General features: G+C 62.7%; 3 protein-coding genes across 8 annotated transcripts in view; 2 read left to right on the top strand and 1 right to left on the bottom strand.

The window, feature by feature from the left end:
• The window catches only part of LSP1 (lymphocyte specific protein 1), a 34,092-nt gene extending 31,346 nt beyond the window's left edge, over positions 1-2,746 (top strand). The window contains exon 11 of the mRNA XM_060177293.1: positions 2,550-2,746. The gene's annotated coding sequence lies outside the window, so the exon portion shown is untranslated. The remainder of the gene's footprint in view (positions 1-2,549) is intronic.
• PRR33 (proline rich 33) lies at positions 103-6,069 on the bottom strand. Of its 3 annotated transcripts, XM_060177325.1 has the most exons (4): positions 5,305-6,069; positions 4,821-5,080; positions 1,755-1,864; positions 103-533 (listed from the first exon to the last, which is right to left on the bottom strand). In XM_060177325.1, the coding sequence occupies exons 3-4, from the start codon at positions 1,854-1,856 to the stop codon at positions 123-125; spliced, it is 513 nt and encodes a 170-aa protein (XP_060033308.1). In that variant the 5' UTR covers positions 1,857-1,864; positions 4,821-5,080; positions 5,305-6,069; the 3' UTR covers positions 103-122. The 3 variants fall into 3 exon arrangements, 2 of the variants coding, with proteins under 2 accessions (XP_060033308.1, XP_060033309.1); XM_060177326.1 differs by lacking the exons at positions 4,821-5,080; positions 5,305-6,069 and adding an exon at positions 4,071-4,608; XR_009545702.1 differs by lacking the exons at positions 103-533; positions 1,755-1,864 and adding an exon at positions 2,949-3,027 and having other exon boundaries at positions 4,821-6,069.
• Positions 6,070-10,092: 4,023 nt separating this feature from the next.
• TNNT3 (troponin T3, fast skeletal type) lies at positions 10,093-17,870 on the top strand. 4 transcript variants are annotated; one of them, XM_060177315.1, is made up of 10 exons: positions 10,093-10,166; positions 11,469-11,487; positions 13,209-13,254; positions 13,603-13,719; positions 14,759-14,836; positions 14,933-15,046; positions 15,451-15,560; positions 15,764-15,854; positions 16,856-16,896; positions 17,696-17,870. In XM_060177315.1, exons 4-10 carry the CDS (start codon positions 13,636-13,638, stop codon positions 17,748-17,750), a joined length of 573 nt encoding a protein of 190 aa, XP_060033298.1. In that variant the 5' UTR covers positions 10,093-10,166; positions 11,469-11,487; positions 13,209-13,254; positions 13,603-13,635; the 3' UTR covers positions 17,751-17,870. The 4 variants fall into 4 exon arrangements, with proteins under 4 accessions (XP_060033298.1, XP_060033297.1, XP_060033296.1 ...); XM_060177314.1 differs by lacking the exon at positions 16,856-16,896 and adding an exon at positions 15,983-16,023 and having other exon boundaries at positions 10,095-10,166; XM_060177313.1 differs by lacking the exon at positions 10,093-10,166 and adding an exon at positions 10,994-11,073.
• The last annotated feature ends 8,807 nt before the right edge of the window (positions 17,871-26,677 follow it).

The following is a 26,677-nucleotide window of genomic DNA, read 5'->3' as shown; positions in this document are numbered from 1 at the left end:
GCCTGTTGAGTGCTGGGTGCTGGGTCCTGGATCCTGAGTGTTGACTGCTGGGCTGTGGGAGTTCAGTGCTGGGTTGCAGGTCCTGGCTGTTGAGTGCTGAGTGCTGGGTGCTGGGTCCTGGCTCACTGCTGCCTCCAGCCGGTGGCGGTGCGGTTGAAGCTGCGGGGTGGGGGTCTGGGCTGGGGGGTGGCATGATGGTCGGGGGACCAGGTGGCCCGCTGCAGCCTACGGGCATTGAAGTGGGGCCTGCACAGGAGGGGCAGGCGGCGGGCCGGGGGGTCCTTGCCGGGCACCGTGGGGGCTCGTGCTGCAGACACACCCATGCGGTATAGCACCGCATCCCACAAGCAAGCGGCCCTGGAGGCAGGGGGCCGGGACAGTGGGCCAGGGGTGGCGGGCTGGGCCTTGGGGGGGCCGGGAGGTTCCCCCGCTTCCTCCAGAAGTTGCTTCCTGAGGCGGTTCCAGCCACTGAGCCAGGGCTTGGGTGCCACCGCAGGGCCCAGCACGGTGGGGGGCACGGCCACGGGGGACCCCTGGGGGAGCAGGGGTGCAGGTGAGTGTGAGGTTGGGGTGACAGGCACCACCAGCCGGGCTCCGGACTCTCCGCACGGCAGGGCCTGCGGGCGGGGGGCCGGGCTGTATGGGGGGGGACACTGGGGCTGGGGCCGGGAGGCTGCCCATGGCAGAGGCCGAATGTGGACCACGGGGATCCCTGCCAAGGATCCCGGGGGTCTCAGGCCCCTCTCAGGTGGGCTCACCAGGCTGGGCTCGGGGTCCCCAGCCCTTAGGGATGGTGCCAGGGTGAGGGGCACACAGCTGGTATGGCTGCCATCCACCGCAGGGCCCCCAGGGACCTGGCCTGATTTGGGGGAGGACACTGCAGAGGCACAAGGGGCCAGGCTGGGTTGAGGGGTGCAGGGTGTGGACGGGGCCCCTGTGGCTGGGCCAGGTTGAGGGGTGCAGGGTGCGGACGGGGGCCCTGTGGCTGGGTCAGGTTGAGGGGTGCAGGGTGCGGACGGGGCCCCTGTGGCTGGGCCAGGTTGAGGGGTGCAGGGTGCGGACGGGGCCCCTGTGGCTGGGCCAGGTTGAGGGATGCAGGGTGCGGACGGGGCCCCTGTGGCTGGGCCAGGTTGAGGGGTGCAGGGTGCGGACGGGGCCCCTGTGGCTGGGTCAGGTTGAGGGGTGTAGGGTGTGGACGGGGCCCCTGTGGCTGGGCCAGGTTGAGGGGTGCAGGGTGCAGATGGGGCCCCTGTGGCTGGGCCAGGTTGAGGGGTGTAGGGTGTGGACGGGGCCCCTGTGGCTGGGCCAGGTTGAGGGGTGCAGGGTGCAGATGGGGCCCCTGTGGCTGGGCCAGGTTGAGGGGTGCAGGGTGCGGACGGGGCCCCTGTGGCTGGGCCAGGTTGAGGGGTGTAGGGTGTGGACGGGGCCCCTGTGGCTGGGCCAGGTTGAGGGGTGCAGGGTGCAGATGGGGCCCCTGTGGCTGGGCCAGGTTGAGGGGTGCAGGATGCAGATGGGGCCCCTGTGGCTGGGCCAGGTTGAGGGGTGCAGGGTGCAGGCAGAGTTCTCGAGGCCAGGCTGGGAGTGGGCTTCCACGAGGGGGCAGCCAGCTGGTGGGTGGAGGTGCCAAGGGGCTGGCACGGGGGGCCCTCCTGGTCATGGCTGGCCTCGCTCACGGGGGACAGGGAGGCCCGGAAGGCATTGGGGTGTGGGCCGAGGGGCACCCCCTTCCCCCTATGGGCAGCTCTGCGCAGGACCTTCTGCAGACGGGCGCTGTCCCTGTCCGGCTTGGGCAGCAGGGGCGGCGGGGGCCTGGGGGGTCCGGGGGAGGATACAACGGCGGCGGCAGCAATGAACATGTCAGCACCTGTGGCAGGAGGTGGGGGTCAGCCCAGCACAGGGTCCCGACCCACTCCCGGCTGGTGCCCCGTGGAGGCGGCGCTGGGCCCACCACGAGGCGTCAGAGCTGACCGCAGGCGAGGTTCCGAAGCCAGCGGGCAGGGTGGCGGCCAGCAGGCCGGGAGTTTCTGCTGAGCCAGCCTGCCTGCCTCCAGCTCGTGTGGTCCCGGTGGGCACCACGTGTGGCCAGGACTATGATAAATGGTGTCTGGGACAGCCGGAGGCCAACATGGGGGAGGGAGGCCGGCCGCCCAGGAGGGTCTGCTGAGAGGGCCGGGCTCTGCCTGGAAGGGCTGAGGTCTGCCAGGGAGACCTTTGGGGGGGGGAGGTTCTCCTGGAAGGGCCAGGGTCTGCCTAGGGGTCTCCCTGGGGGTCTTTCCAGGAGGGCCAGGGTCTTTTAGGGAGTCTCCTAGGGGATCTTCCCTGCGTGGGTTCTGCTCAGGAGGGCCTGGCTCTCTCTGGGGGTCTGTCAGCTTCTGTCTGCTTGGGGACTGGGACCCTGGGAGCCAGGGGAAGCTCAGTTCTGGCCCCAGGACCGGGCTGTAGGGGCACCTTCAGGGACAGGGGGCACACAGTGGACAGAGACAGGGTGCTGGGATCCGGGAGCTACCCCCACCCTCAGACTCATGCCCGGCCCCCCACCCCTGTTTCAGCTCTGCGACCGCTGGCTGTGGAACTGCTGAGTGCCAGGGGAGCCCACCCATACCCGCAGAAGCCTTCTCCCCCGGCCCACCAGGCCTGCCCCTGGTCCTGAGACCCCTGCTTCTCCAGGATCCCTGATATCCCACCCATGTGCTCCGCGTGCACTCCCCCCCCCCCCCGCCCACAATAAAGTTGCTGGTGTCCTCAGGCCCGGCTCTCTGGTGCTCACTGGTGCGGGGCAGGCCCACCGCACCCCAGAGGGAGCCTGGGCTCCTGCTCCCAGATGCCAGGACTCAAGGCATGTGGTGGCCTGACCTAGGGCACAAGCTGTGTGAGGGTCTCCCATTTACAGGGGCATCTGTGACCCCTCACTAACCTGAGAAGCCTGCACTTCTGGTAGGAACCTCAAGACTGTGTGCCCCATGATGGCAGGACCTGTCTCAGGGGTCTCTCACCCAGACCTGGGAGGAGCTCCGTGAAGCTCGGTGACTGTATAGACAGATAGAGGGATGGAGGGATGGATGATGAATGATGGATGGATGGAAGAATGATGATAGATGGAGGATGGATGATGAGGTAGATAAATAAATATGAGTGATGATGGATGGATGGATAGATGGATAGATGGATGGATGGATGGATGGATGGATGGATGGATGGATAGATGATGGATGGATGGATAGATGTATGGATTGGTGGATGATGGATGGATGATGGTTGGATGATGGATGATTAAGTAGGTGAATGAATATGGGTACAGATGGATGGACAATGGATAGATTGATGGATGATGGATGGATGGATGGATGGATAGATGGATGGATGGATGGATGACAGATGGGTGGATGGATAATGGATGGAGAGTCTGGGTGGACATGTGTGTTGCCAGGTGGGTGAATGTGTTGATGGCTCCTGGGTACATGGGGACAGGTGACTGGGCAGATGGGTGAGGAGCTGGAGAGCTGGACAGGTGGTTTAGGATTAGGTGTACAGGTGGTGTGTGGATGGGTGAAGGGTGGGTGGGTGGTGCAGGGATGGATGGATGGATGGATGGATGGATGGATGGATGGATGGATGGATGGATGGACAAATGAGTTACTGGGTAGATGGATGGATGAATGGATGGATAGATGGATGGATGGATGAATGGATGGATGAGGGAAAGGAAGATAGAGGGATGATGGAGAGAGGAGTGGACTACAGGTGGGTGGAAAGGTGGAGGGATTCTAAAGCTATGGACATACAGGGAGATGGACGGACAGATGGCCAGGAAGGAATGAAAGAGTGGACAGGTGTGGAGTGGAGTGGTTAAGCTGCACTCCGGGCTACACTCAGGCCCAGCCTTAGCCTTCCTGGCCCCTCTGCTGTGTCAAGAGCCCCTTGGAAGAGCAGCCCCCCTGGATGTGGCCCCCCAGCTCTGCTCTGTCCCCACCTTCCAGAGCCTTCACATGTGACCAGCCTGTGTTCCCGGAGGCCAGAGTGGACACGGCCCCCACGTGATAGGCAGCCCCCGTGCCTCCCCCACAGCTCACCTTGGATAGGCCCAGGGCCCGCTCAGTCAGCTAGGGGCATCTTTGAGGACACAGCTCTCCCCAGTGTGCTTGCTGCAAGGGCCCTGGGCCAGGAGCCTGTCTGAACTGCCCCAGCCCTTGGGCTCCCTGAGTCTGACTCCCCATTCAGCGTGGGGACCACTTGCTGCTGGCCTTAGGACCATCTCTCAGACCTCAGAGCTGAGGCAGGGGGTGGGGTTGGACTGCCCAAGGACCCCTTGCTGGGTGCCAGGGCATTGCCCCTCCACCACCCTTCCTTTCTGGGGGACTCCCCTGGTGCCTCAGCTCCCAGCTTCTGACAGACCCAGCCCCCCACACCCCACAGGGCCTGCTGTGCTGGGAGACTAGCTCCAAAGTGCTGGGTCATCTGCTTCTATCTGGGGCCTGGCAAAGCCACAGGGCAGGCATGCCTCGGTTGGCACCGGACATTCAGGTCAGCTCAGGGATGATCAAGACCCCTGGGCCCTTACCCCAACCCTGCACGCTGGGGACCAGGGGAACCAGGACCAGACAGAGCAGCCTACGCACCCCCCTTCTGGGGCACGCCTCACCCCCAGGCTGGGCCTGTCCTCCCTCAGGCCTCATCCCTGCTGTGGCTTTGCCCCATGGCACCCATGCCAGGCCCGCTTGCTCTCTCTGGGCTAGGAGTCAACCCCACCACCAGGCTGACCCACCCTGTCCCTCCCCCAGTGTCCAGCACCCATCCCCTCCGGCTGGCCAGGTGATCCATACCTGTGAGGGCTTCTAGGTGGCCTGTCCGGCTCTGTGGGTTCCGGCTGCAGTGTGGCCTTGCCAGCGTCCCAGGGCGGGTCACACCGCCCAAATAAAGCTGCCTAGCCCCTGACCCAGTGCCCGCTGGCTCGGCTGCTCACTTCTAAGGCCACAGGCGCCCAACACGCTCCTCTGCTGGGCGGGTGGGCACACTGCAGGCCTGGGCTTGGTGGGCATGAGGCCAGTCAGGTGCCCACATGAGTCCCCAAGTGTCCCAGCTCCTGGGGGCATATGGGGGCGCTCAGGGCCATGCACCCAGTGCCAGCTGTCCAGCCAGCACACCTGACGACCCTCTTATCAGGACTGTCCCCTCAGGCCACCCCACTGGGCTGCCATTTGCTGACTCGAGGCCTAGGCTAGGGCCACAGCTCTGATCTGCACCCCCAGCCCCCAGCCCTAGGAAGCAGGAAAGAGGGGTTGGTCCCCCTTCTGTGTGGCCTCTCACCCCTGCCGCTCAGGCCCTGGGCTGCCATGGGAACCTTCCAGACACCTCTGTGGCTCCAGGGAGCGCTGCCTCCTTGGCTCACCTAACCTTGAACAGAGCCCCCTACTGCCCCCATCTGAGCTTGGCAGGCCCCCCGAGTCTGTCCTCCCTCCCTCCCCACTCCGTGCCTCGATTTCCCTCATCTGGAGTAGACCCAACAGGGCTGCGGGCTGCTTGGCCACGTGGGGCACTGGCGGGGGTAGGTTGGGCGGAGACACATGCAGAGCCCATGGGGAGGTTCAGAACCCCAGGACGCCCACACGTGTGGGCTGTGGGAGCCGCTGGGTCGTGCCAGCCCCCAGCAGACTTGGGTGTCCTGCCTGGCGGGGCTGCGTGTGTGCGTGACCACCCGTACAGACCCCTTTCCCAGGCACTATGAATGAGGAGGGGACAGCTGGGCAGGTCCTCAAGGGTCTGAGGACCAAGCCGGCCCTCCCTGTAGAGCCCCCACCGAGCCCCCACCCCGGGCGACCAAAAGCACGGCTGTCCTTCATAAAAATAGAAGCTGACGTGCCTGAGGTGCCTCCCCAGCTATGCCCTGTGGCCGCTGCCTGTGTTATTCCTATACTTGGTAAGGGGCCTGCGGGCACGTCCCCCCGCCCGCCCCCACGCCAGCCGCCGCCTCTGGCCAATGGGCGTCGGGGACCCGATCAGCTGTCACTATATCAGGGTGCACGGCACCGGCAGAACAGACCTGCCTGCAGGGAGCCCAGCCCAGCCTCACAGCCGCAGGTGGGTACTGGACACCCAGCCTGGCCCCGGGGTGCCAAGCACGGGCTGCCGTGATGGGGGGCAGGGAAGGCCGGGGCATGGCACCCAGGCAGAGGGCGATGGAGGGCGGCTCCACCTCTGCCCCGTGGAGCTCCTGAGTCCCTCAGTGGTCCCTGCCTTGACACTCTCACTCTGCATAAAGGGTTGACCTTACTCTGAGGGAGCTGTGGGGAGGGCTGTCCCGGACCCCCGGGACTGGAGGGTAGCATCCCAGGGCTGGGGAGGTTGTTCCAGGGCTGGGGAGGTGTCCCAGGTTCTCAGGGGCCAACTCAGGTGCTGGGGAGCTAGCCTGAGTGCTAGGGGGCATCCTGGGTGTTGGGGGAGCATCCCGGGGTTGGGGAACAGATGGGGTGCTGGGGTTCCATCCTGGCTGCTAGGGGGGTGTCCCAGGGGCTGGGGGGCCATCCAGGGTGCTGGGGCAGCACTGAGGAGAGGACAGGGGCTCCGTCTCCCTCCCTGTGAGGCAGGAGTCCATGTCCTCAGAGCTACCCTCACCCCACCCGGAGCAGGCAGAGGGGGGAGCAGGGCTTGGGGGTGGCTCTGAGGGTCACATGACTGGCTTGTCACCTGGACTGAAGCTGCCCACACTGGCCTGGTGGGTGGGGACAGATACTTGACCAGACAACTGCTCCTTCTTCACCTGTCACCAAGCCATCAGCTGTCGCCAACACCCTGCCTGCCCTTGCTCCTTGGGGGTGGGGGTGGGGGTGGGGGTGGGGGGTAGGGGGAACGTCTCGTGGTCAGCCTTGGAGATTCCAAGCAGACAGCAGTAGCCCCCAAACATCTGCCTCAGTTTCCCCACCTTGGGGGAGAGGCTTCAGCTGCCTCGCTAGGCAAGGGCCTTCTGGGGGAGGGCACCTTCAGGCCACCCTGGAGCCCCGCCCACCATCTTGGGTTTCAGGCAGAATCTTGACTGGGGTGGGGGGGGTGCCTATTTCTGGGCACTCAGCTGTCAGGGTGCCTTAAAAATAGCCCTCTCTGGGTGGGGCACTTCTTGAGGGGTCAACAGGTGTCACCCAGTAACTGGGTAGGGGGCAGGTTGTGGGAGGGAACTGGAGGCTGGGACCCTGCCTACCTGATTGGGGGTGAGTGGTGGGGGGCATTCCCCCCCCCCCGGCCAGTGGATAGTTGGCAGGTCAGCCGGGAGGAGGCCGGGAGGAGGCCGGTGCAGGCCAGGCATGAGAAAGGGCCCTTGCTAGATCCTTGATTGCTGGCAGGGTTCCTGATGAGCTGGGGTTAATCCTGCACGATTCCTGGGGTGGGGGCGGATAGCAGTTGTGGGGGGCTCATGCTCTCAGTCGGCCAAGGCTCCCGGCAGCTGTGAGGCCTCCTCAGTCCGGCCAGGCCAGCGCTGGCTGCACACGGGATGGTCCCCAGGCGACAGCCGGCGTCCCACATCTGGGCTGGACACACAGTTCCCACACCCCCCACCACCTCAGGGCCCACGGGAGGGGGCTCAGCAGGGAGGACGCCTCACCCACATCCTGTCCAACCACCTCCCAGCACTGAGGTGACTTGGGGAGGGGGCTGGGCACCCCTAAGGGGACAGCAGGGTCCATGCAGTGAGGGGCTGCCCTGAATGTGGGGCTGACTCGGACGGCGCTGACATTCAGGGGAGCGGGGCTCCATGACCTAGGAGTGCCCAAGCCCCCAGAGAGCCTGTGGAGCAGAAGCCACCCCACTGTGAAGTGGGCCTGCTCCCCCAGCTCACCTCCGCACCCACAGACCCCCTGTTTCTTGGCCGACACCCCCAACCCTGCCCCTGTCCCTGCCCTGGCAGGAGATGTGAGGGGTAGGGTGTCAGGCCCTGTGGATGGGTGACCCAACATCCTTGGAATCCAACATCCTGACTGGAACCCAGCAGGAAGGGGGTGTTGGGACCCTAATCTCGGGGTGCTGAGCCCAGAGGGGAGCCCCAAGGCAGGAGAGCAGGCCAGGGCTGAAGAGCCAGCCACAAGCCCTGTCCTCGATGGTCCTCCACGGCCCCTCTTCTGACTCCCCCCACTGTCCACTGTCCCTGCAGAAACCACACCACCGCCACCACCATGTCTGACGAAGAAGTGTGAGTACCCCCACACCCCACCCCCGGCCGGTGACCCCCTCCTCTGCGTGTGACCCTCATTCCATTCTCTCTCCCTTCCCCACAGCGAGCAAGTGGAGGAGGGTGAGTGTCCCCTCTGTGTCCTCGGCCCTGCTTGAGATCACCCTTTCTCTCTTTCCTCCTCAAGGGCACGTGTCTCACACGTGTTCTCAAGGTCACCCTGGCCCCCAGCCCCGCCCCCTGCCCCCTGTCCTGCCCCCTGCCCTGCCTGGGGCCTAGGAGCCCCCCACCCACCCAGGAGCTGCCTGGGAGGGAGGCTGGCTGGGCCCCAGGGCGCGCTGACCCGCCCCTGTCTGTCTGTTACAGAGCAGTACGAGGAGGAAGGTAACTGGGCCCTGCGTCCCCCAGAGCCTCTAACCCTCAGTAACCCAGTCACCCCCACCCACCCCGTGTGCAGTGGTCACTCACCACTAATGCCACCCACGGGTCAGCCCTGCCCCAGTGCCTCTGCCATCTCCCAGCTGTCTCTGTCTCTACTTCTCTCTGTCCCCTAGATGCCTCTCCAGCTGTCTCTATCTCCACCTGTCTCTCTACCCATCTCTGTCTCTCTGTGTGCCTCAGCCCCCACCCCCAAACCTTCCAGCCTCCCCAGGAGCACCTGCAGGAACCACCCCAGAGCCTGAGCAGGCAGCACAAGGACCTGGGGGCCTTTCTGGGGGCTCTCAGCACCCTGGTACCCACTCAAGGCTAGAATGCTGTCAGGTGCTGGGGGCTGGTTTGGGGGCGTCTGTGAACACGCACTGCCTCAGGACAGGACAAGGTCCCTCTTTGGCACAGAGGTGGGAGGGGCAGGTCCAGAGCCCCAGGCAGGAAGGAAGCTTCTCCCAGAGATCCCAGAAGGCCCCTCCTGTCTCCCTCCACGACCTTCAGACGCCCTGGATACAGACACCCCATGCAGGCCAGGGCAGGGTCCCAGAGGTGCCCAGGGCCTGATGCCAAGGACACAGAGAGGGGGACGCAGGCCGGGAACCCCCAGTCAGATGCCGGCCTGCACTCTGGCATCCACTAACACTGTCCTCTCCCCCTCTCTCCCCTGCCTTCGACACCACCAGAAGAGGCCCAGGAGGAAGGTGAGTGGGGTTCCTCATGAGACCCCCGCCCACTGCACTTTGACCCCTCCCACTGCACCCCTACAGTATGTGCCAGGGACTTAACTCTCCTGCCCCCCTCCGCCCGTACCCCCTGCAGAAGTCCAGGAGGAAGGTATGGTCAGGACTTCTGGGTCCCATGTGGGGACCAGGGGCGGCTGGCGCCCAGGGTGGGGGACAAGGGGGGCGCCAGCCAGCCAAGGGGCCCCACATGTGGCCCTCACTAACCACTAACCACAGCCACGCTTGACCAGAGAGGGGGACCCCGAAGGCCAGGGACCCCCCCTGGGGCCAGGAGCTCAGGATGGGGGGCTTGAAGGACCCCAGTGGGCTCCTCTGTGTCCCCTCCCCACTGACCCCGGCCCCATGGGGGTGAGGACAGCTTGGGGGCCCTGTGTCCTGATGAGTGGATGTGACAGCAGGTGTAGTGACCCCAGGAGTGGGGGTGCTCTCTGGGGCCCTCCAGCCCCTCCCCCAGTCTGCTCCTGTCTGAGTAGCTGCCTCAGCGGGACCTGGGCAGTCATGCCCAGGCTGAGAGTTTCTCATGGGGCAGGCTGGCAGGGGAGGGAGGGGTGGCTGAGTCAGCGGCAGGGTTCGGGGTGCCCCTGGCCAGGTCTCGCTGGCCCCCGCATGCCGCTGACCCCACCCGCATTAACCTGAGTCCTCTCTCCTCGCCCGCCACCCGCCGCCCGGCCCCGCCCCGTGCCCCTCTTCCCCCGAAGCCCCTGAACCAGGTAGGTGCCGCAGCTCCAGGCACCCATGGGCTCAGGACGGGGAGCCCCATGGCCCCCTCCTCACACCCCTCTCCCCCCCCCCCCATTTCTCCTCATGTGCTGTGACCTCCATAGAGGAAGTGCAGGAAGGTACGCTCCCTGCCCCACCCCTGCTGATGCTTGAGTGTTCATCCTGGGGGTCTGGGGGCCTCCCACAGGAAGGCAGAGTGGGTGGTCAGGTTCCAGCCAAGGTCTGATAGGGGGCAGGGGGCAGATCCCCAAAGGGGGGCTGGGGTCCACTTGGACCCTCAGAGCCAGCAGGGAGGGGTGGAAAGAGCCCAGAGACAGGACTCGTGGTAACCACAGAGGACAGGCTTGGGGGCCTAGGGTCTGGTGGGCTGAGGCCCGGGGTGGCCCACCCAGCCCTGGGTCCCAGCCAGACATGCCTCAGTGGGGCAGGAAGGCTCTGTAGGTGGGGCCCCCAAGTGCCTTCCCCCTGTCCCTGAGAGGCCACAGCAGGGCTGAGGCAGGGCCATCCCCACCCCCAGGACACCCCCTCAGCTGGAGTTCAACCTGGAAGACCCTTCATCTGGGCTCGGACCCCAGATCCGCCTCCCACAGCCTCGAGTGGCCAGGCAGGGGGCTGGGTGGGCAGGGGAGCCCCCATTTAGGGAGTCGGGGCTCAGCCCGTGGGGAGCCCCTCAAGGGCTGGGGGAGTCTCCCCCAGGCAGCTCAGGACCAGCCTTGGGGGCAAACTGCCTGCCCGTCAAGGCGCCGTGGATGCAGGGGGGGCTCTGAGGCAGGACCCTCAAACCTACAGAGGCTACAGGCCACCACCATCATGGGATGGGGTGGGTCTCCTCCTGGCCCCAGCTCGCCCACTTCTAGCCAGGAGCCACCCCAGGGTCCAGGCCGCCTGCACTCAGGGGAGGGGGTGCCTGGTTCGCTGCCCGCCCTCGCCCCTGCCCCCATCCCTGCAGCCTGGCGGGCTTTTCTCTTGCATGTGCGCTTATGCCTGAAGACTGCCTGGAGGAGGAGGAGCATGAGGACGAGGAAGGTGAGGTGCTGATGCAGGCTCGGGGCTGGGGCGCACTGAGCCTTTGCAGGCCGACCTGCCCGCCCGCCTGCCTGCCTGTCTGTGTTCTGCCCAAGGCCTCTTGCTATCCCAGCATGGAAGGGCAGCTGCCACCCCCTACCCAAGTGTTGTCCAGCACAGGCTGCTTGGGGCATGGGCAGCCAGGAGCCTGGGGTCCCATCCTGCCCCCTCCACCCTGGCCCCCATGCCCAGCTCGTATCCTGAGAGCCCTAGATGGTTGAGGCCCCTTGTCTGGGAGTGTTGGCAGTAGGGGGCTGGCCCCTGGGGAGGGGTCCTGGGCTGTGGCAGGAGTGGCCACTGGGCCTCACATGCCTGTCCCCTGTCTTTCCCTCCCCCTGCTGGCACCGTGGGAGCAGAGGAGAAGCCCAGACCCAAGTGAGTGGGGCCGGGGGGCTCGGGTGGGCAGGCAGGGGCCTCAGAGCACAGGGAGCCCAGTTCCCCAGGATCCCCCAGAGGAGCAAATAGCCACGTGCTCTGCGGGAGCGGGAATGGGGACCCCAGACTTTGAGGCAAAGTATTACCGGCCTGAATGGCTCTGGAGGCCTGATGGGAGGGGGGGCAGGGGAGGCCCAGAGAATGGGGTTGTTCCCAACCACAGGCCAGAAAGGGCCTTCTCCTGGGCTAGTCACCCCAAACCCTGACACCCAGCACAGGCAAGGGGGCGTCCTACAGAGGGAGGCTGCAGGCCAGGCCAGGAGGGGACCTGGAGACCCCCGTACCCAGTTCTTGCTGTGCAGGGAGGGTCTCCAAGGGCCATGGAAGCAAGGGGATATGTGTGGGGGGCTTCATGGCAGGCCCCTGGCCCTGGTGTCTGGCTTCACTGCTCTGGGTACTCAGGGGAAAATCTGCCTCTTTTGGGGGGGGGTGTCCCCTGTTTTTTCCAGTCCTCCCCAGACTCCATCAGTCAATATGCACCCACAGCCTCCCCCAAGGCTGTGCTGGTCCCCCACACGAGACAGAGACTCCCAGCGCGGGGGCGTACGGCAAACACCCCACACCACCAGTTTTCACCAGAGCCAGATGGATCCTCTGGGTCACCCGATAGTCTCTAGTTTTTGGGTTTTTTTTTTTAATGTTTGTGTTTTCATTATGAAAATAAAACACCTCATTAAAGAAAATTTGGAAAATACATAAAAGTTGAGCGAGTGGGGGGGAAAAAAAACAGTCGAGGAAAAAAAAATAATGAAAAGAGCCCCTCTCTGCCTCTCTCCCACCCAGTCAGCCAGACTGCGGAAAGGGGGAGGGAGAAACGGTATAAAGAAGGTTTATTTCTTCCCACTCTTTTTCCATGCAGAGGGTCTGGAAAAAAAAAAAAGGAGATTCCAAAACGAGTTGGTTTTGAGAGGCTCTCTGTCTGCACAGCCCCTCACCTGCAGGGCGGCTCAATTCATGACTATTTTCCATGTTTTCACACCCTCTTCTTAAATATTTTGAATGGCCACATAATATTCCGTCAGTTGCAGAGGCCATAACTCCCGGGCAGGAGGGCCCGGCCGTCACGCTTGTAAATAGCGGTGAGCCAGGCTGTTGCCCTGGGCCGCGTTCCCAGAGCCGGATTACTGGGCCGCCCAGCTCTGCGGCTCTCTCTGGCCTCAGCCAAATTGCTTTCCACCCAGGCCTTGCCAACCCGGCCCCCACGTGGACACGGGGGGCCGCACCCCACACCCCGAGCCCAGGACAACGGGCCTTTCAGGCACAGTGAGAGGTGCTCTGTGAGGCTGTGCGTTCCTGCTCAGACAATCACCCGCCTGTACCCTGGGCCCTGAGCCGGCACTCGGGGCCTCTGCTCCCCAACTCTGCACCCAGTGCGCTGGGCTCTTCTTGACAGCCTCCCCCCATCTTGTCCACTGCCTACCCCCCGTCTAGGGCTGGCATGAGAGATGGTGGCCACTGCGTTCACTCACAGTGTCCCCCCACACTCACCCCCGATATCTGGGGTCCAGAGAAATAAAATCAGAGCAAGGCAGCCCAAGGGGCAAGGCCCCACCCACGCTAACCGTGAAGGCCAGGCTGCCCTCCTGCCTCCTGACCAGCCCTGAGCTGGGGACACCCATGAAAGGGAATTAAGCAGCCTGACACCCCCACCCCTCTCTCAGGCTCACTGCCCCCAAGATCCCTGAAGGGGAGAAGGTCGACTTCGATGTAAGTTGCACACCTGTGCCTGCACCCTCCACACCCATCTGCCTGCCCATCAGCTCCCCTGCCGAGCTCCCTTCAGCCACAAAACCTCGCACAGACACCCCGTCTTCCCCACCCGCGCCCCACCCTCCGGCTCGTCCTTATCTGCCCATCTTCTGACCCTCCACCCACCCATCCTCCATCCTTCCATCCATCCACTTGTCAAGCCATCACTGATTCACCACCCTTCCATCCGTCCGCTCCTCCCCCGTCCATTTTAGGCCATCACCCAGGCTGCATCCACACAACTGTCCACCCACCCGCCACCCCTCCATCTGCCCAGCCTGTCTGTCTGTCCACCCGTCCCTGCAGGACATTCAGAAGAAGCGTCAGAACAAGGACCTCATGGAGCTTCAGGCCCTCATCGACAACCACTTCGAGGCTCGCAAGAAGGAGGAGGAGGAGCTGATCGCCCTCAAGGAGAGGATTGTGAGCGGGGGCCGGGGGGACTGTCCCTGGCCAGCCCTGACCGTCATCTCTGGCTATCCCCAACCATCCCTGACCATCCCTGGTCATCTCAGATTATCCCTGACTATTCCTGACTGCCCCTGACCAGCCCTGACCATGCTTGGCCATCCCTGACCATTCCTGACCACCCTTGACTGTCCCTGACTGCCCCTGACTGTCCCTGACCATTTCTGACCATCCCTGACCACCCTTGACTGTCCCTGACTATTCCTGACTGCCCCTGACCAGCCCTGACCATGCTTGGCCATCCCTGACCATTCCTGACCGCCCCTAGCCATTCCTGACCATCTTTGACCATGCTTGGCCATCCGTGACCATTATTTCTGACCATCCCTGACCACCCTTGACTGTCCCTGACCATCCCTGACCAACTCTGACCATGCTTGGCTATCCCTGACCATTCCTGACCGTCCCTGACCACCCTTGACTGTCCCTGGCCATCCCTGACCATCTCTGACCATTCTTGGCTATTCCTGACCATTCCTGACCATTCCTGACCACCCTAGACTGTCCCTGACTACCCCTGACTGTCCCTGACCACCCCTGACTGTCCCTGGCCATTCCTGACAATTCCTGGCCATCCCTGACCATTCCTGACTGTCCCTGACCACCCTTGACTGTCCCTAGCCATCCCTGACCATCTCTGTCCATGCTTGGCTATTCCTGACCATTCCTGACCATCCCTGACCACCCCTGACTGTCCCTGACCATCCCTGGCTATTCCTGACCATCCCTGACCATCCCTGACTGTCCCTGACCATCCCTGACCATGCCTAGCCATCTGTGACCATTTCTGGCCATCGCTGACTGTCCCTGACCACCCCTGACCATGCTTGGCCATCCTTGACCATGCCTGACCACCTGACCATCCCTGACCATCCCTGACCATGCCTGGCCATGCCTGGCCATCCCTGACCTCTCTGACCATCCCTGACTGTTCCTGACCATCCCTGACCATGCCTGGCCATGCCTGACCGTCCCTGACCGTTTCTGGCTGCAGGAGAAGCGCCGAGCCGAGCGGGCAGAGCAGCAACGTATCCGTGCGGAGAAGGAGCGTGAGCGTCAGAACAGGCTGGCGGTGAGCCCCCCTTTGGACCTGGGCACTGGGGGGCATCGTCTGTGGCCCAAAGCCGGGGCGGGGGGCCGAGGCAGGCACTGAGGATGCCGTGTGCAGGAGGAGAAGGCCCGCCGGGAGGAGGAGGACGCCAAGCGCAGGGCGGAAGACGACATGAAAAAGAAGAAAGCCCTGTCATCCATGGGCGCCAACTACAGCAGCTACCTGGCCAAGGTGAGCCGCTGCCATTGCCCACTGAGCCCACTGTCCACTGAGCCCGCTGCCCACTGAGGCCACTGCTGCCCACTGAGGCGGCTGCCCACTGAGCCCGCTGCCCACTGAGCCCGCTGCCCACTGAGCCCACTGCCCACTGAGCCCACTGCCCACTGAGCCCACTACCCACTGAGCCCACTGCCCACTGAGCCCACTACCCACTGAGCCCACTACCCACTGAGCCCACTGCCCAATGAGCCCACTGCCCACTGAGCCCACTACCCACTGAGCCCACTGCCCACTGAGCCCACTACCCACTGAGCCCACTGGCCACTGAGCCCGCTGCCCACTGAGCCCACTGGCCACTGAGCCCGCTGCCCCCTGAGCCTGCTGCCCCCTGAGCCTGTTGCCCACCACTACCCCAGGCCGACCAGAAGCGTGGTAAGAAGCAGACAGCCCGTGAGATGAAGAAGAAGATCCTGGCTGAGAGACGCAGGCCCCTCAACATTGACCACCTGAGCGACGACAAGCTGAGGTGGGGGGCCGGGAGACCTGGAGGGCTGGGGGCCTGGGGGCAGGGGGCTCGAGGGGCTGGGAGACTGGAGGACATCAGGCTTATTGTCGAGGGGTTTGGGGGCCAGGGGCTCCAGGGGACGAGGGGCCGGGGGCCTGGTGGACTGGGTGGCTGGGCGGCAGCCCACCCGTAGTGCCCAGCTGACCCCCCTTTGCCCACCCCAGGGACAAGGCCAAGGAGTTGTGGGAAACCCTGTACCAACTGGAGGTGGACAAGTATGAGTTTGGGGAGAAACTGAAACGTCAGAAATACGACGTGAGTGGCCCCTCTGCCCCGTGCCTGGCCTGCCCCCCATGCCCTGCACAGAGCCCCCCACCCCTACCAGGGTGGCAAGAGCCCTCTTCCAGCCCCAGCCCAGTGCTGTCCTGCCCTGCCCTGCACAGATCATGAACGTGAGGGCCAGGGTGGAGATGCTGGCCAAGTTGTGAGTACCGGCCCCTGGCCGCAGTGTGCTCTGCACGGAGCATGGCAGGGGGTGTGGGGGCCGGAGGACCCTCCCAGCTGAGCCCGGCTGCCCCCGTTGGCAGAAGCCAGGCTGGGCATGGGGGTGTCCTCCACGGCCAGAAGGTAAGTGGACGCTGAGCAGGTGTGTCACGGGTCAGTGAGTACAGGCAGAACGCCAGCCGTGTCCCCACAGAGGGACCTGGACATGTAAGGGGAGCCAGGTCCCAGCATGGCCACAGGTGACAAAACACAGTAAAGGAACCAAGGTCCCCACATGGCCGGAGGTGACATGGGTCACGTGGACGGCCACAGCACAGGACCTGGCCATCCCCACATGGCCGGAGGTGACATGGGTCACGTGGACGGCCACAGCACAGGACCTGGCCATCCCCACATGGCCGGAGGTGACATGGGTCACGTGGACGGCCACAGCACAGGACCTGGCCATCCCCACATGGCCGGAGGTGACATGGGTCACGTGGACGGCCACAGCACAGGACCTGGCCATCCCCACATGGCCGGAGGTGACATGGGTCACGTGGACGGCCACAGCACAGGACCTGGCCATCCCCACATGGCCGGAGGTGACATGGGTCACGTGGACGGCCACAGCACAGGACCTGGCCATCCCCACATGGCCGGAGGTGACATGGGTCACGTGGACGGCCACAGCACAGGACCTGGCCATCCCCACATGGCTGGAGGTGACAAGGGCCACGTGGACGGTCACAGTAAGGGAGCCGAGATCCCCGAGTGGCCGGAGGTGAGGAGGACCCTGTGGATGGCCACGGTAAGTCTTGTGTTGTCCACAGATCACCAACCTCAGGAGCCGCATCGACCAAGCACAGAAGCAGTGAGTAGCCGGGCCCAGCACCCTTGGGCCGGGCCTGAGCACAGTGTAACAGACTAACTGGCCAGCCACTGCCCAGTGGGCTCCCACAGCCCCTGTCAGGGCCCCAGCATCTGGGGGTGGGGGAGACTCGTGTCCTGGGGGGACAGGGAGGTGCAGGGGCCTGGGTGACTCTGGTGGCCTCCACCTGGCTTGGCAGGTGACCTCACAGGGGGCCTGGGCTGTCACCAATACCTGGGCAAGGTGTGTGTGTGCACTTGTGTGTGCACGTGTGTGTGTGTGTGTGTGCACGCACGTGTGTGTGTGTGTGTGTGCATGTGTGCGCAAGGGCTCTGGGGCGTTTCCTGCAGAGGTACCTGAAGCCCCCTGGGCCCAGGTCTCTCAGCGGCCAGCTTAGCCCCCACCACCACCCCACCACCCCTTTCGAGCCCAGCACCCTGGCTCACTGTAGAGTGAAGGTAACAGATAGACAGACAGGCTCCCAAGACGGGGTGGACCAGCCCTAAAAAGTAACTATGGGGCAGACACTGAAACAGACCCCCTCGGGGGCCTGAGTCCCTCCGTCCACTGAGGGGGTGCTGGGACACTAAGTCCCAGGGTGGGGCCGGGGGTGCTGGCCGCCTGGGTGCAGGAGGGGCCCCGTGAGCCCCCCGCAGTCCTAACTTACTAACCCAGGGCTCGTGGCCATGGAGCAGGTGAGCGGCTGAGGCTCGGCCTGTGAGCAGGGTGTGGGTGGGGGGCCGGGCGGGGGGCTGGGCGGGGACGCCTCTGCTCAAACCACCTGTGTCCTCTCCACCTACAGCAGCAAGAAGGCGGGAGCGGCAGCCAAGGGCAAGGTCGGCGGGCGCTGGAAGTGAGGCCGGCTGCTGCCGTGAGACCGGGGCGGAGACCCTTACCGGGGAGGCCCCCGGACCCCCTGGAGCACTCCGTCTCTGCCCTCTGACCCCTGGGTCTGTGAATAAAGTGACCGCTCTGTGCCTGTGTCTGACTCGTGAACGGGGTGGGGTTGAGGTGGACGTGCTGGCTGTGCGGGGTACTGTGTCCGCCTCGGAATTTTCTGACCCCCGGTGCTGCACGCAGCACCCCGGGCCCCCAAGTTCTGCCCCCTAGCCGGGGTTTGGGCTCTCACCTCAGAAGCCCCCACCTCATATCTGGGTTGGCTCTGAAGCCAGTCTGTGAGGAGTGCAGGAAGGACCCTTCCCCACAGAGCACCCCAGGGTGTCAGCAGCGTGGGCAGGGGCTTGACAGAGGGGGCTCACCTCACCCCAGGGAGGCTTTGACCTGAATGCCTCTGGGGGGGGGGTGATTTTTGATAAGCTGAGCCTCTAACTGGAGAAATGAAGAGGGGAAAAAGCAAGGAGAGGCGAGAGAAACATGGAGATAATAAGGAAGAGAAGAGAAGATAATAACATTTAACAAAACAGGAGGGAAGGAAGGAAGGAAGGGAGAAAGAAAGGAGACGAATGGCCTCCGCAGAGCCATAGATTACTATGAAAGGACAGATAAAATGACCCCACATCTGGCATGGCGATTAGGGGGAGGGGCGGCACGCATCAATAAGGAGGGTGGCGAGGAGGGGAGGCTCTGACAGGTCTGAGGAGCCGGGGCAGGGGAGGGGGAGTGGGGGACTCGGAGGAAATTGGTGGGGGGGCTTCCTGGCCGGCTGGCTGCCCGGGGAAGGGAGGGAGGACTAGTGAGCCCCCCACTCCCGCCCAGAAACACCCGCAGCCCCCAAGTACCGCCACCCTCCTGCTGCTGACGCCGTGGGGGACCCAGGGGCCCTGGAGGGCCGGCTTGATGGAAGCCCTCAGCCTCCCGCTGCCCCCTTCCCCCTACGGGCGCCTGCAGTGACAGAGATGGGGGCCGGGAGACAGCTCAGCCGACAGGGTGCAGGCCAGGCCATCAGAGGCCTAGAGTTTGAGCCGTGGAGCCCTGGGGAGGCCTGGTGCTGCGGTGTTTGCATTCCCTCTGTCTGTCTCTCGGAAGACTGAGCAGAGACGTTGGTGTGAGCACAGGCCAAGGTAGGGCCAGGAGATAGGAGACCTTTGCAAGAGAACCTCAAGGACAATACGAGAAAGAAATAACAGCAGTGGTGGGGTGGGGCACCGCGGCAGCAGAGCGCAGGCCTTGATTCCAGGGCCCTGGCCTCACTCCCGGACCCTCAGGGGCCCCCGTGCTACTCTGGGACCCTCCTCTCTGCTTCTGCTGCTGCCTCTCTCTCTCTCTCTTTAAAAATATTTTTTTTATTTAGAGAGAGATGGGACCGAGGAGGGTACACCCACTTAAGCACACATATCACCAAATGTAAGGACTCAGGTTCGAGCCCCCCTTCCCACCTGAAGGGGGTTGGCCTCACGAGTGGTGAAGCAGGTCTGCAGGACTCTGTCTTTCTCTCACTCTCCCTACCGCCCCATCCTCTCTCAACTTCTCTCTGTCCCATCTAGTAAAAAATAGAAAAAAATAAGTAAAATAAAAAGGGGAAAATGGTCACTAGCCTGGAAAAGAGAGAGAGAGAGAGAGAGAGAGACCCAGAGCCCTGCTGAGCTCTGGCTGATGGTGGTGCTGGGGATTGAACCTGGGCCCTCAGAGCCTCAGGCAGGAGTCTCTTTGCTGAACCCTTGTGCTGTTTTCTGAGCTCTCTTTCTTTAAGTAATAAAACAAATCATTAAAGAGTCTTCAAGGGGCAACTAGAAGCTGCCTTGCCTCGCGCACGATTTGGGATCAAACCCTAGCTCCATGTGCAGATACACGGCGCTGGGGGAAGCTCCAGTGTGATTCTCTCTCTTTTCTCTCTCAAGCAAAGAGAATGAAAAGTTAGCCCGGGAGCTGTGGAAACAAGGGAAGAATAAACCCAGAGGAGGCTGAGCAAGGCAGGAGCTCAGAAAGTCCAGCGGCTGCACTGCAGAGAGAACCAGGCCTGCATGGGCATCACGGCCCCTGAACCCCCCCCCCCCCAGCTGGTCTTTGAACCCAGGGCCTCACCTCCCCACAGGGCCCATGTGCCACTTGGCGAGTGGGTTCCACAGAGACGCTGGAGGATGGGGCTGTGACCAGCTGGGCCTGGTGTGGGCAGAGCAGGCTGGGGCCAGGGCGCAGGCTCCCGGGGCCTCCTCAGTGGTGGTCTCCAGCGGGGACCCCCCCCACTCAGAGGGGCCTGGCAGGAGGGCCAGGGGTTGGGCCACAGGACTCCAGAGTGCAGGGAATGCAGCGGCCACAAACTGATTCCACCCTGGGGTGGAGGGAGGGCCTTGGGCCCCAGAGGGAGGCTCTGCACAGAGCCGTGCCCCCTCCCCATTTGATCACCACCCCCAGAGCTGGCTTGGGGACTGAGTTTTAAAACAGGCTCTTGGGGCTGGAGAGCAGCTGGATACATACAGGGCCCAGGACCATCCATCCCAACACCACATGGGAGGTGCCTGGGCACCAGGGGAAGCTCTGGTGTGGAGCTGTCTCTCCCTCTCTGTGTCCCTTTCTGTCTCTGCCTCTCGCCTGAATAAAGCCACAGGCTGGCGGGCAGCATGTGTGGAAGGCCCCAGGTCCGCCAGAGAAAGGAAGAAACAAAAGAAGGGTGGACGGGGAGGAAGAGGGCAGGAAGGAAGGACTTGCAGGGTGGGGCCGGCCGGCTGGACGCTCAGGGTCGGCCGTGGCCCCTGTGTGCAGGGCAGGGGTGGGGCAGAACAAAGGACAGATGGCCCAGCTTGGGCGGGGTTGGCCATGTCCCCAGGAACGAGCCAGGCCATTCCTGGCTCTGGATCCAAGGGTGGGCAGAGGGAGCCCTGGCATGGCGGGTTCATGGGCACAGGGTGCGAATTCTGAGTGGCAACGTGGTGGGGACAAAGGGAGGGAGGCATCCAGAGGCAGAGGCTGTGGGACCCCTACCCCCTGCCATAGATGGGGCAATGGGGCCGTTGGGGACCCCCTCCCCGCCTCTTGAGGCCCAAAGGGGACCTAGCTCAGTGGGTGGAGTGCAGGTCTTGTGCGCCCCAATGCTCCCACCCTGGGGTGCCACCCTGCTGGGGCTGCTCTGACTGCTCCCTCCTCTCAGACAAACAAAGGCAACCGCTGGGGGCGCTGTGCACCCAACTCCAGGAGTGGGGGACAGAAAGAGGGTGCAGGCCTTGTCACTCAATGGGGTCTGCACCTTACCCACAGCAGCCAGGCTGGGGGGCTGGGGCAGGGAGCAGAGGGGCTCCAGGAGGTCGAGGGGGCAGACACACGTGTGGGGTTCGGACCACAGTCATCCCTGCAACAGTCAGTGGGGGGGGGAGGGGGAAGCAGGTGATCCCTGGGTGTAATGAACAAAGACGGGGGGCAGGTAAGACTATGAGCCCAAAATGGAGGGCACTCAGGGGGGCCGGGGGTTCCTTCAGGGGGTCCCGGCGGCGGGTCTGGCTCAGTAGTTTAATGTGCGCAGGACCAAGGGGGTGGGGTGGAGGGCGTCTGGCCTCTGTTTCCCCAGAATCGGGCCAGAATGGCCCTGCGTGGGGGAGGGGGGCCCCCTTCCCAGAGCTGAGCCAGGCGCAGGACCCAGCCCTGAGCAGGCCCTTCCTCCCTCCCTGCCTCCCTCCCCGGCCTGCTAGCCCCACGTCCCGTGGCAGGAACCGCGGATGTCTGCTTTGGCCATTACTGTCCCCCGGGTATGAGGGTGGGAGGTGGTCGGGGAGCGGAGCTTAGCGGAAATGAGTTGTGTGTGTTCTGCACAGGAATACCCCATCCCTCCCAGCCGAGGGGCTCCTGAGAGGAGAGGAGGCAGGAAGGGGGCCAGATGCGAAAGACAGATCAGATCGCACATCAGTATTGGTCTTGTTTCTAGTAACTTCCAGCCTGAAGATAAGGGCTGGGGTGGGGGTGAGGGGTGGGCAGCTGACTCTCAAACTCTCAAACAAAAGAAAACACAACAACAGAGGCTGGGAACCCTCAGCAACCTCCACAGAACCGGCCTGCCTGCGGGAGAGAGTTTGCAGGAGCGGCCCGCAGGCTCCCCGAGAAAGAGCTAAATTCAGTCTGGGGAAAAGTCTCCTAAGCCCGGGAAGGCACGGCCTGTTCTGGTCTGCACAGTCAAAAGCACACTTCCCTCCTAAATGAACGTACAGGCTGCCAGGTTCCGGCGATCGGTGTCCTAACAGGATTTATTTTGGGGCGCGGTGGACCGGGGGTGGGGGGCAGCCGGTGGATAGATGTGTGATTCATATAGATTCATACAGGAGCAGAGGCCAGCAGGAAGGGGTCGGGCTCTGGAAATTAAGAGCAGATTTCCAGGGGTGGGAGCCATGCTGGTGTGTGACCAGGCAGCCGGCTTGGGCTCTCTCCCCTACAACTGGGGGGACACAGTCCTAGGTGGCAGGTAGCCCCCTCCCCCCCAGGGCTGCACAAAGCACAGGGTCCCGTGACAGTCACAGCCAGAGACCCCCAACTCCCGTCCCTCCGTCTGTGAGCTCTGTGGAGACCCGAGGGTGGTGAACGGACGTGGGGAGCATGTCGTCCAGTCAGAGGTCAGCCTGCACCGGACAGAGTTCTGAGACAGCTAGAGAGGCCTCGCTGGGGGGAGGCACACGCCAAGGCCCATGGAAGCACCAGGCCTTTGCTTTCTCTTTGTCAGCTCTGGTCAGGGAGAGAGAGGGAGAGAGAGCCCAGGTGTTCTAATCGCAGCTCAGCCATGTGCTAGAGCTGAACCATGCCCTGGTCTCTCTGTCTCTCTCTGTCTCTTTCTGTCTCTCTCTGTCTCTCTCTCTCCCTCTCTCTCTCTCCCTCTCTCCCTCTCTCTCTCTCTCTCTCTCTCTCTCTCTCTCTCCCTCTCCCTTCTTCTTCTCCTTCTTCCATCCACCAAAAAGTGCCCAACTGACCCAGATGCAGTCAGTCACAGGACCTCTCAACCCCCAGACAAAGGGTGGTGGTCAGACAGGACCTGAGAGAAGTGGTTTGGGGACAGGAGGGAGCCTGGTTCAAAGGGAGGTGGGGCAGAGTTGAACCTCAGAGTTGGTGAGAAGGCCATGGGCCCCAGGGCCTCCAGGGCAGGGGGTGTCTGGGCCTGTGGCCGGAGCCCTATGGGGGGTGGGGGTGGGGTGGGCTGCCACACACCCAGCAGGAAGCCACTCAGTAGGGGAGAGACCCAAGGGAGGAGGAGGGCTGGAGCCGGCAAGGCCGGATGCCGGCCCCACTGGGAAGAGGGTGTTCCTCAACCAGACCAGAAGGATGACAATTCCCGGGGCGCCGGCACTCTCAGGGGCCCGCCCCCCCGCCGTGGGAACCCTGGGGCCTGCAGGCGGCCAGGCGGCCTGGGAAGTCAGCACACAGACAGGAAAGGCCGGCAAGCACGCAGCCCAACCCCCCTGAAGGCAGCTGGGTGCCAGGCCTCAGGGACAGGGCTGGAGGACACCCCCCACCCCACCCGCCGTGGTCCCCGGGGCAGGGAAAATCAGGGGGCCCCTGGGCGAAGGCCCCACAGAGGCACCCCGGGAGATCCCAGGGAGCCTGCATGTAGGTAGCATGATGGTTCAGCAGAGAGACTCTCCTGCCTGAGGCTCCAGAGTCCCAGCTTCAGTCCTGGCACCAACATCAACCAGGCTGAGCAGGGCTCCGGGGGCAAAAGAGAAGCGAGTGGGGCTGGGGGGACAGGAAGATGGCCATACGTTCGCACAGCCCCGTCTGCTTCTACCTCACACTAGTTCACTCCAGCCAGGTCCAACTTCTCTACAAAGCCGTCACCATAATTCTGGGGCATGGGGCGGGGGCGGCTCAGGGAGCTCACAGCACAGGCCTGCGACGGGCCCCAGGTTCGACCCCAGGCCCCCAGCCTGAGAGGGCCTCCTGTGCAGCTCCCCGGTCCAGTCACTGGACTTGCAGGCCCGAGCGGGGTCTCGTGTCGCCCGTGAGCCTGTCTTCAGGAGCACAGCAAGGCATGCCGGGGGCACGGCACAGCAAATGCTGAGGGCAGCAGATTGAGCCACAGAGGCCCCCGGCCAGACTCCAGCCCGCCGCACTGACAGGCTGTCCCTGATTGATGGCGCAGCCTGGGCTTAAAGGTACATTTTCCCAGCCCCAGCTCAGGCAGGGCCGCCCTCGCTCTGGGCCATGAAACGAGACTTAATAAGCTGAGAGGGATTCAAGGCACATAAATCATGTTCTTTGGCCATCGTGGAATTAAATTATAAATCAATAACAGAACAATCCCTGGAAAATTCTCATATAGTTGGAATCTAAATAACACACTTCTAAGTGATCGGCGAGTAGAAGGGAAATACAAGAGGAAATTAGCGACCAAACGAAAATACAAAATATAATACAGGCGGCTTAGAGAGCGCGCCCGGAAGACCGCGGTTCCACGAGTGCCCGTGTGAGGGACCACGTGAGAGCCAGTGGGGAGCCTGTGCCCTGGAGCCGGGCAGGCCGCCCAGACCCACGTCGGCAGGGAGGGAGCGTGGAGGACAGGGGGAGAGAAGCCACCCCAACTCACTCTTCAGAGACCTCTCAAGATGAGCCGGGTGGGGTGGGCATGGGGTCAATGGTGTGAGGTGGGCAAGGCCAGGGGACGTGGGGGGGCCTGGGCAGCCTCCCTTGAACACGGCTGGGAAGTGTAGGCAGACGCCAGCCCCCCACTCACACACAGAGATGAAGCCATCTGGGAAACAGCCCCCAGGCCAGGCCTGGGAAGGGGAGCTGGACCCACAAGCAGGGGGCCCTGGGTTCGATCCCCGGCGCCCCTCCCCCATGAACTAAAGAGAACTGAACTGATTGCCACCCCCCACCCGCCCGGGACCACATGGGGACACCAAGCCTGGTGCCCAAGAGAGGGAACGGCACTGCCCACCCCCCTGTCCCCACCCCCACTACTGTGGACAAGGGGTTGGCGCGGCCAGCGGGAGGTCCTGAGTCTGAGTCCGTCCGAGAGGGGCTTGCTCTCTTTCTCTCATAGAGAAACCAGCGTCTGAAACATTCAGAAGGGGGCACTCCTGCCCCCTCCACCTGCCTCCCTCCAGCTTTTGCCCCGGGAGGGAAAGGCGGAGGGCAGAGAAGGGGGAAGGCTGACTCAAACTTTGCGGAGGGTACAGGGCCTGGGAATAAGCAGGCCCGCCGCTCTGAGCTCATTTCTTCGGAGAGAAAGAGAGAACCCACACCCAAGCACAGAAAGTCGGAGAGGGAAACGCCTCAGGGCTCCCGAGGAGCTGCCCCGGGCAGTGGGACCTCTCAGGTGGTACCAGGCTTGGATCCTGGGCCTCGAGCACAGCAGGGCCCCCAACCGACGGACCGACCGACCGACCGACCTTTGAGCCATCTCTCCCGTCCCAGAGAAGGTCGGCTGGTTGTTTGTTTTTCTTTATTGGGGGATTAATGGTTTACAATCCACAGTAAAGTACAGTAGTTAGTACATGTGTAACATCTTTCAGTTTTCCACATAACACTCTAGTCCCCCCCACCCAGGTCCTCTTCAGCCATCATGTTCCAGGACCTGAAGCCTCCCCCCCACCCCAGAGTCCTTTACTTTGGTGCAATATATCTATTTGCTTATATATACATTTTTAATATTTACTTATTTATTCCCTTTTGCTGTCCATGTTTTTTTTTATTGTTGTAGTTATTGATGTCGTTGTTGTTGGATAGGACAGAGAGAAATGGAGAGAGGAGGGGAAGACAGAGAGGGGGAGAGAAAGACAGACACCTGCAGACCTGCTTCACCGCCTGGGAAGCGACTCCCCTGCGGGTGGGGAGCTGGGGGCTTAAACGCCGGTCCTTGGGCTTTGCACCACCTGTGCTTAACCTGCTGTGCTACTGCCTGACTCCCTATTTATATTTTCTTATTGGGGTGACTAATGATTTAAGTCAACAGTAAATACAGTTGTTGGTACATGTGTAAAATTTCTGTTTTCTGCAAAACACTCTCCGCCATCCCAGGTCCTCCTCCACCATCAGCACCAGGACCTGAAAGCCTCCCCGCCCCCCCCCCCACACACACACAGAGGCCTTTACTTTGAGGCAAGACACCAGACCCAGTCCAGGTTCTGCTTGGTGTCTCCCCTTCTGTTCTGATTTCTCCACTTCTGTCCCTGAGTGAGATCATCCCACATTCACCCTTCTCTTTCTGGCTGATCTCACTTCCCAGGATTCCTTCCAGCTCTGTCCAAGAGGAGGTGAAGAAGGTGACTTCACAATAAGTTTATTTTTTAAAGATGTGTCTATGTTTTATGAAAGAGACCAGAACACTGCTTAGCTCTGGCTTGTGTGGTTTGGGGGACTGAACCTGCATCCCTACAAGCTGAAGAATGTCAGGGCCCAAGGACTAGAGACCGAGTCTTGGGTGACAGCTGCCGTGTCCAAGACAAGAATATTTCTACCAGATGCCACGAGCTCTCAGACACAGACATTTAAGTGCCACCTCCAGGGGCCATATTTTTCCTTTTCTCCTTGAGAATTGAAATCACCAGCCCCCAAAGAGAATCAAAAAGTAGGGATGAGTCTGGCAGAAGGCATGAAATAGAGACCTCAGCTCAGTGAGGGGGCGACTCCAAATTATATTCCTCCATGAGGATCATTTCTGGAACCATCCGTTCCACCCCGGTTCCATGGCTGCCAGTTCATAGCAACATCGCCCCGCCAGATATTCGTCAGGATGCGGCAACATCTAAGTTCATTTCCCACGTCTACGCTCGACCGGACCTGCCAATATACGCGGATATCTTCGCCCACCCTGTCCAACGCTTGACGTCTCGTCACCCAATCTGGTCCCCTACGCCTACACTGAACTTCTCTGTTCCAGACTCTTGGAAACAGAGTTGGCAGTCAGATGAGG

The sequence above is a fragment of the Erinaceus europaeus genome, chromosome 17 (genome assembly GCF_950295315.1).
Source record: "Erinaceus europaeus chromosome 17, mEriEur2.1, whole genome shotgun sequence".
Taxonomy (NCBI): domain Eukaryota; kingdom Metazoa; phylum Chordata; class Mammalia; order Eulipotyphla; family Erinaceidae; genus Erinaceus; species Erinaceus europaeus.
The sequence above is the reverse complement of the archived record's forward strand: the minus strand, read 5'-3'. Positions and strand labels throughout refer to the sequence as shown.

Bases quoted from the DNA above. Each gene is read 5' to 3' on its own strand.
- PRR33 (XM_060177325.1), bottom strand. From the start codon at position 1,856: ATGTTCATTGCTGCCGCCGCCGTTGTATCCTCCCCCGGACCCCCCAGG. The intron at 534-1,754 runs GTCCTGCGCAGA...CTGCTCCCCCAG, and splicing joins ACAGCGCCCGTCTGCAGAAG to GGGTCCCCCGTGGCCGTGCC.
- TNNT3 (XM_060177313.1), top strand. From the start codon at position 11,028: ATGCCTGAAGACTGCCTGGAGGAGGAGGAGCATGAGGACGAGGAAG. The intron at 13,720-14,758 runs GTGAGCGGGGGC...TTCTGGCTGCAG, and splicing joins TCGCCCTCAAGGAGAGGATT to GAGAAGCGCCGAGCCGAGCG. The intron at 15,561-15,763 runs GTGGGGGGCCGG...TGCCCACCCCAG, and splicing joins CTGAGCGACGACAAGCTGAG to GGACAAGGCCAAGGAGTTGT.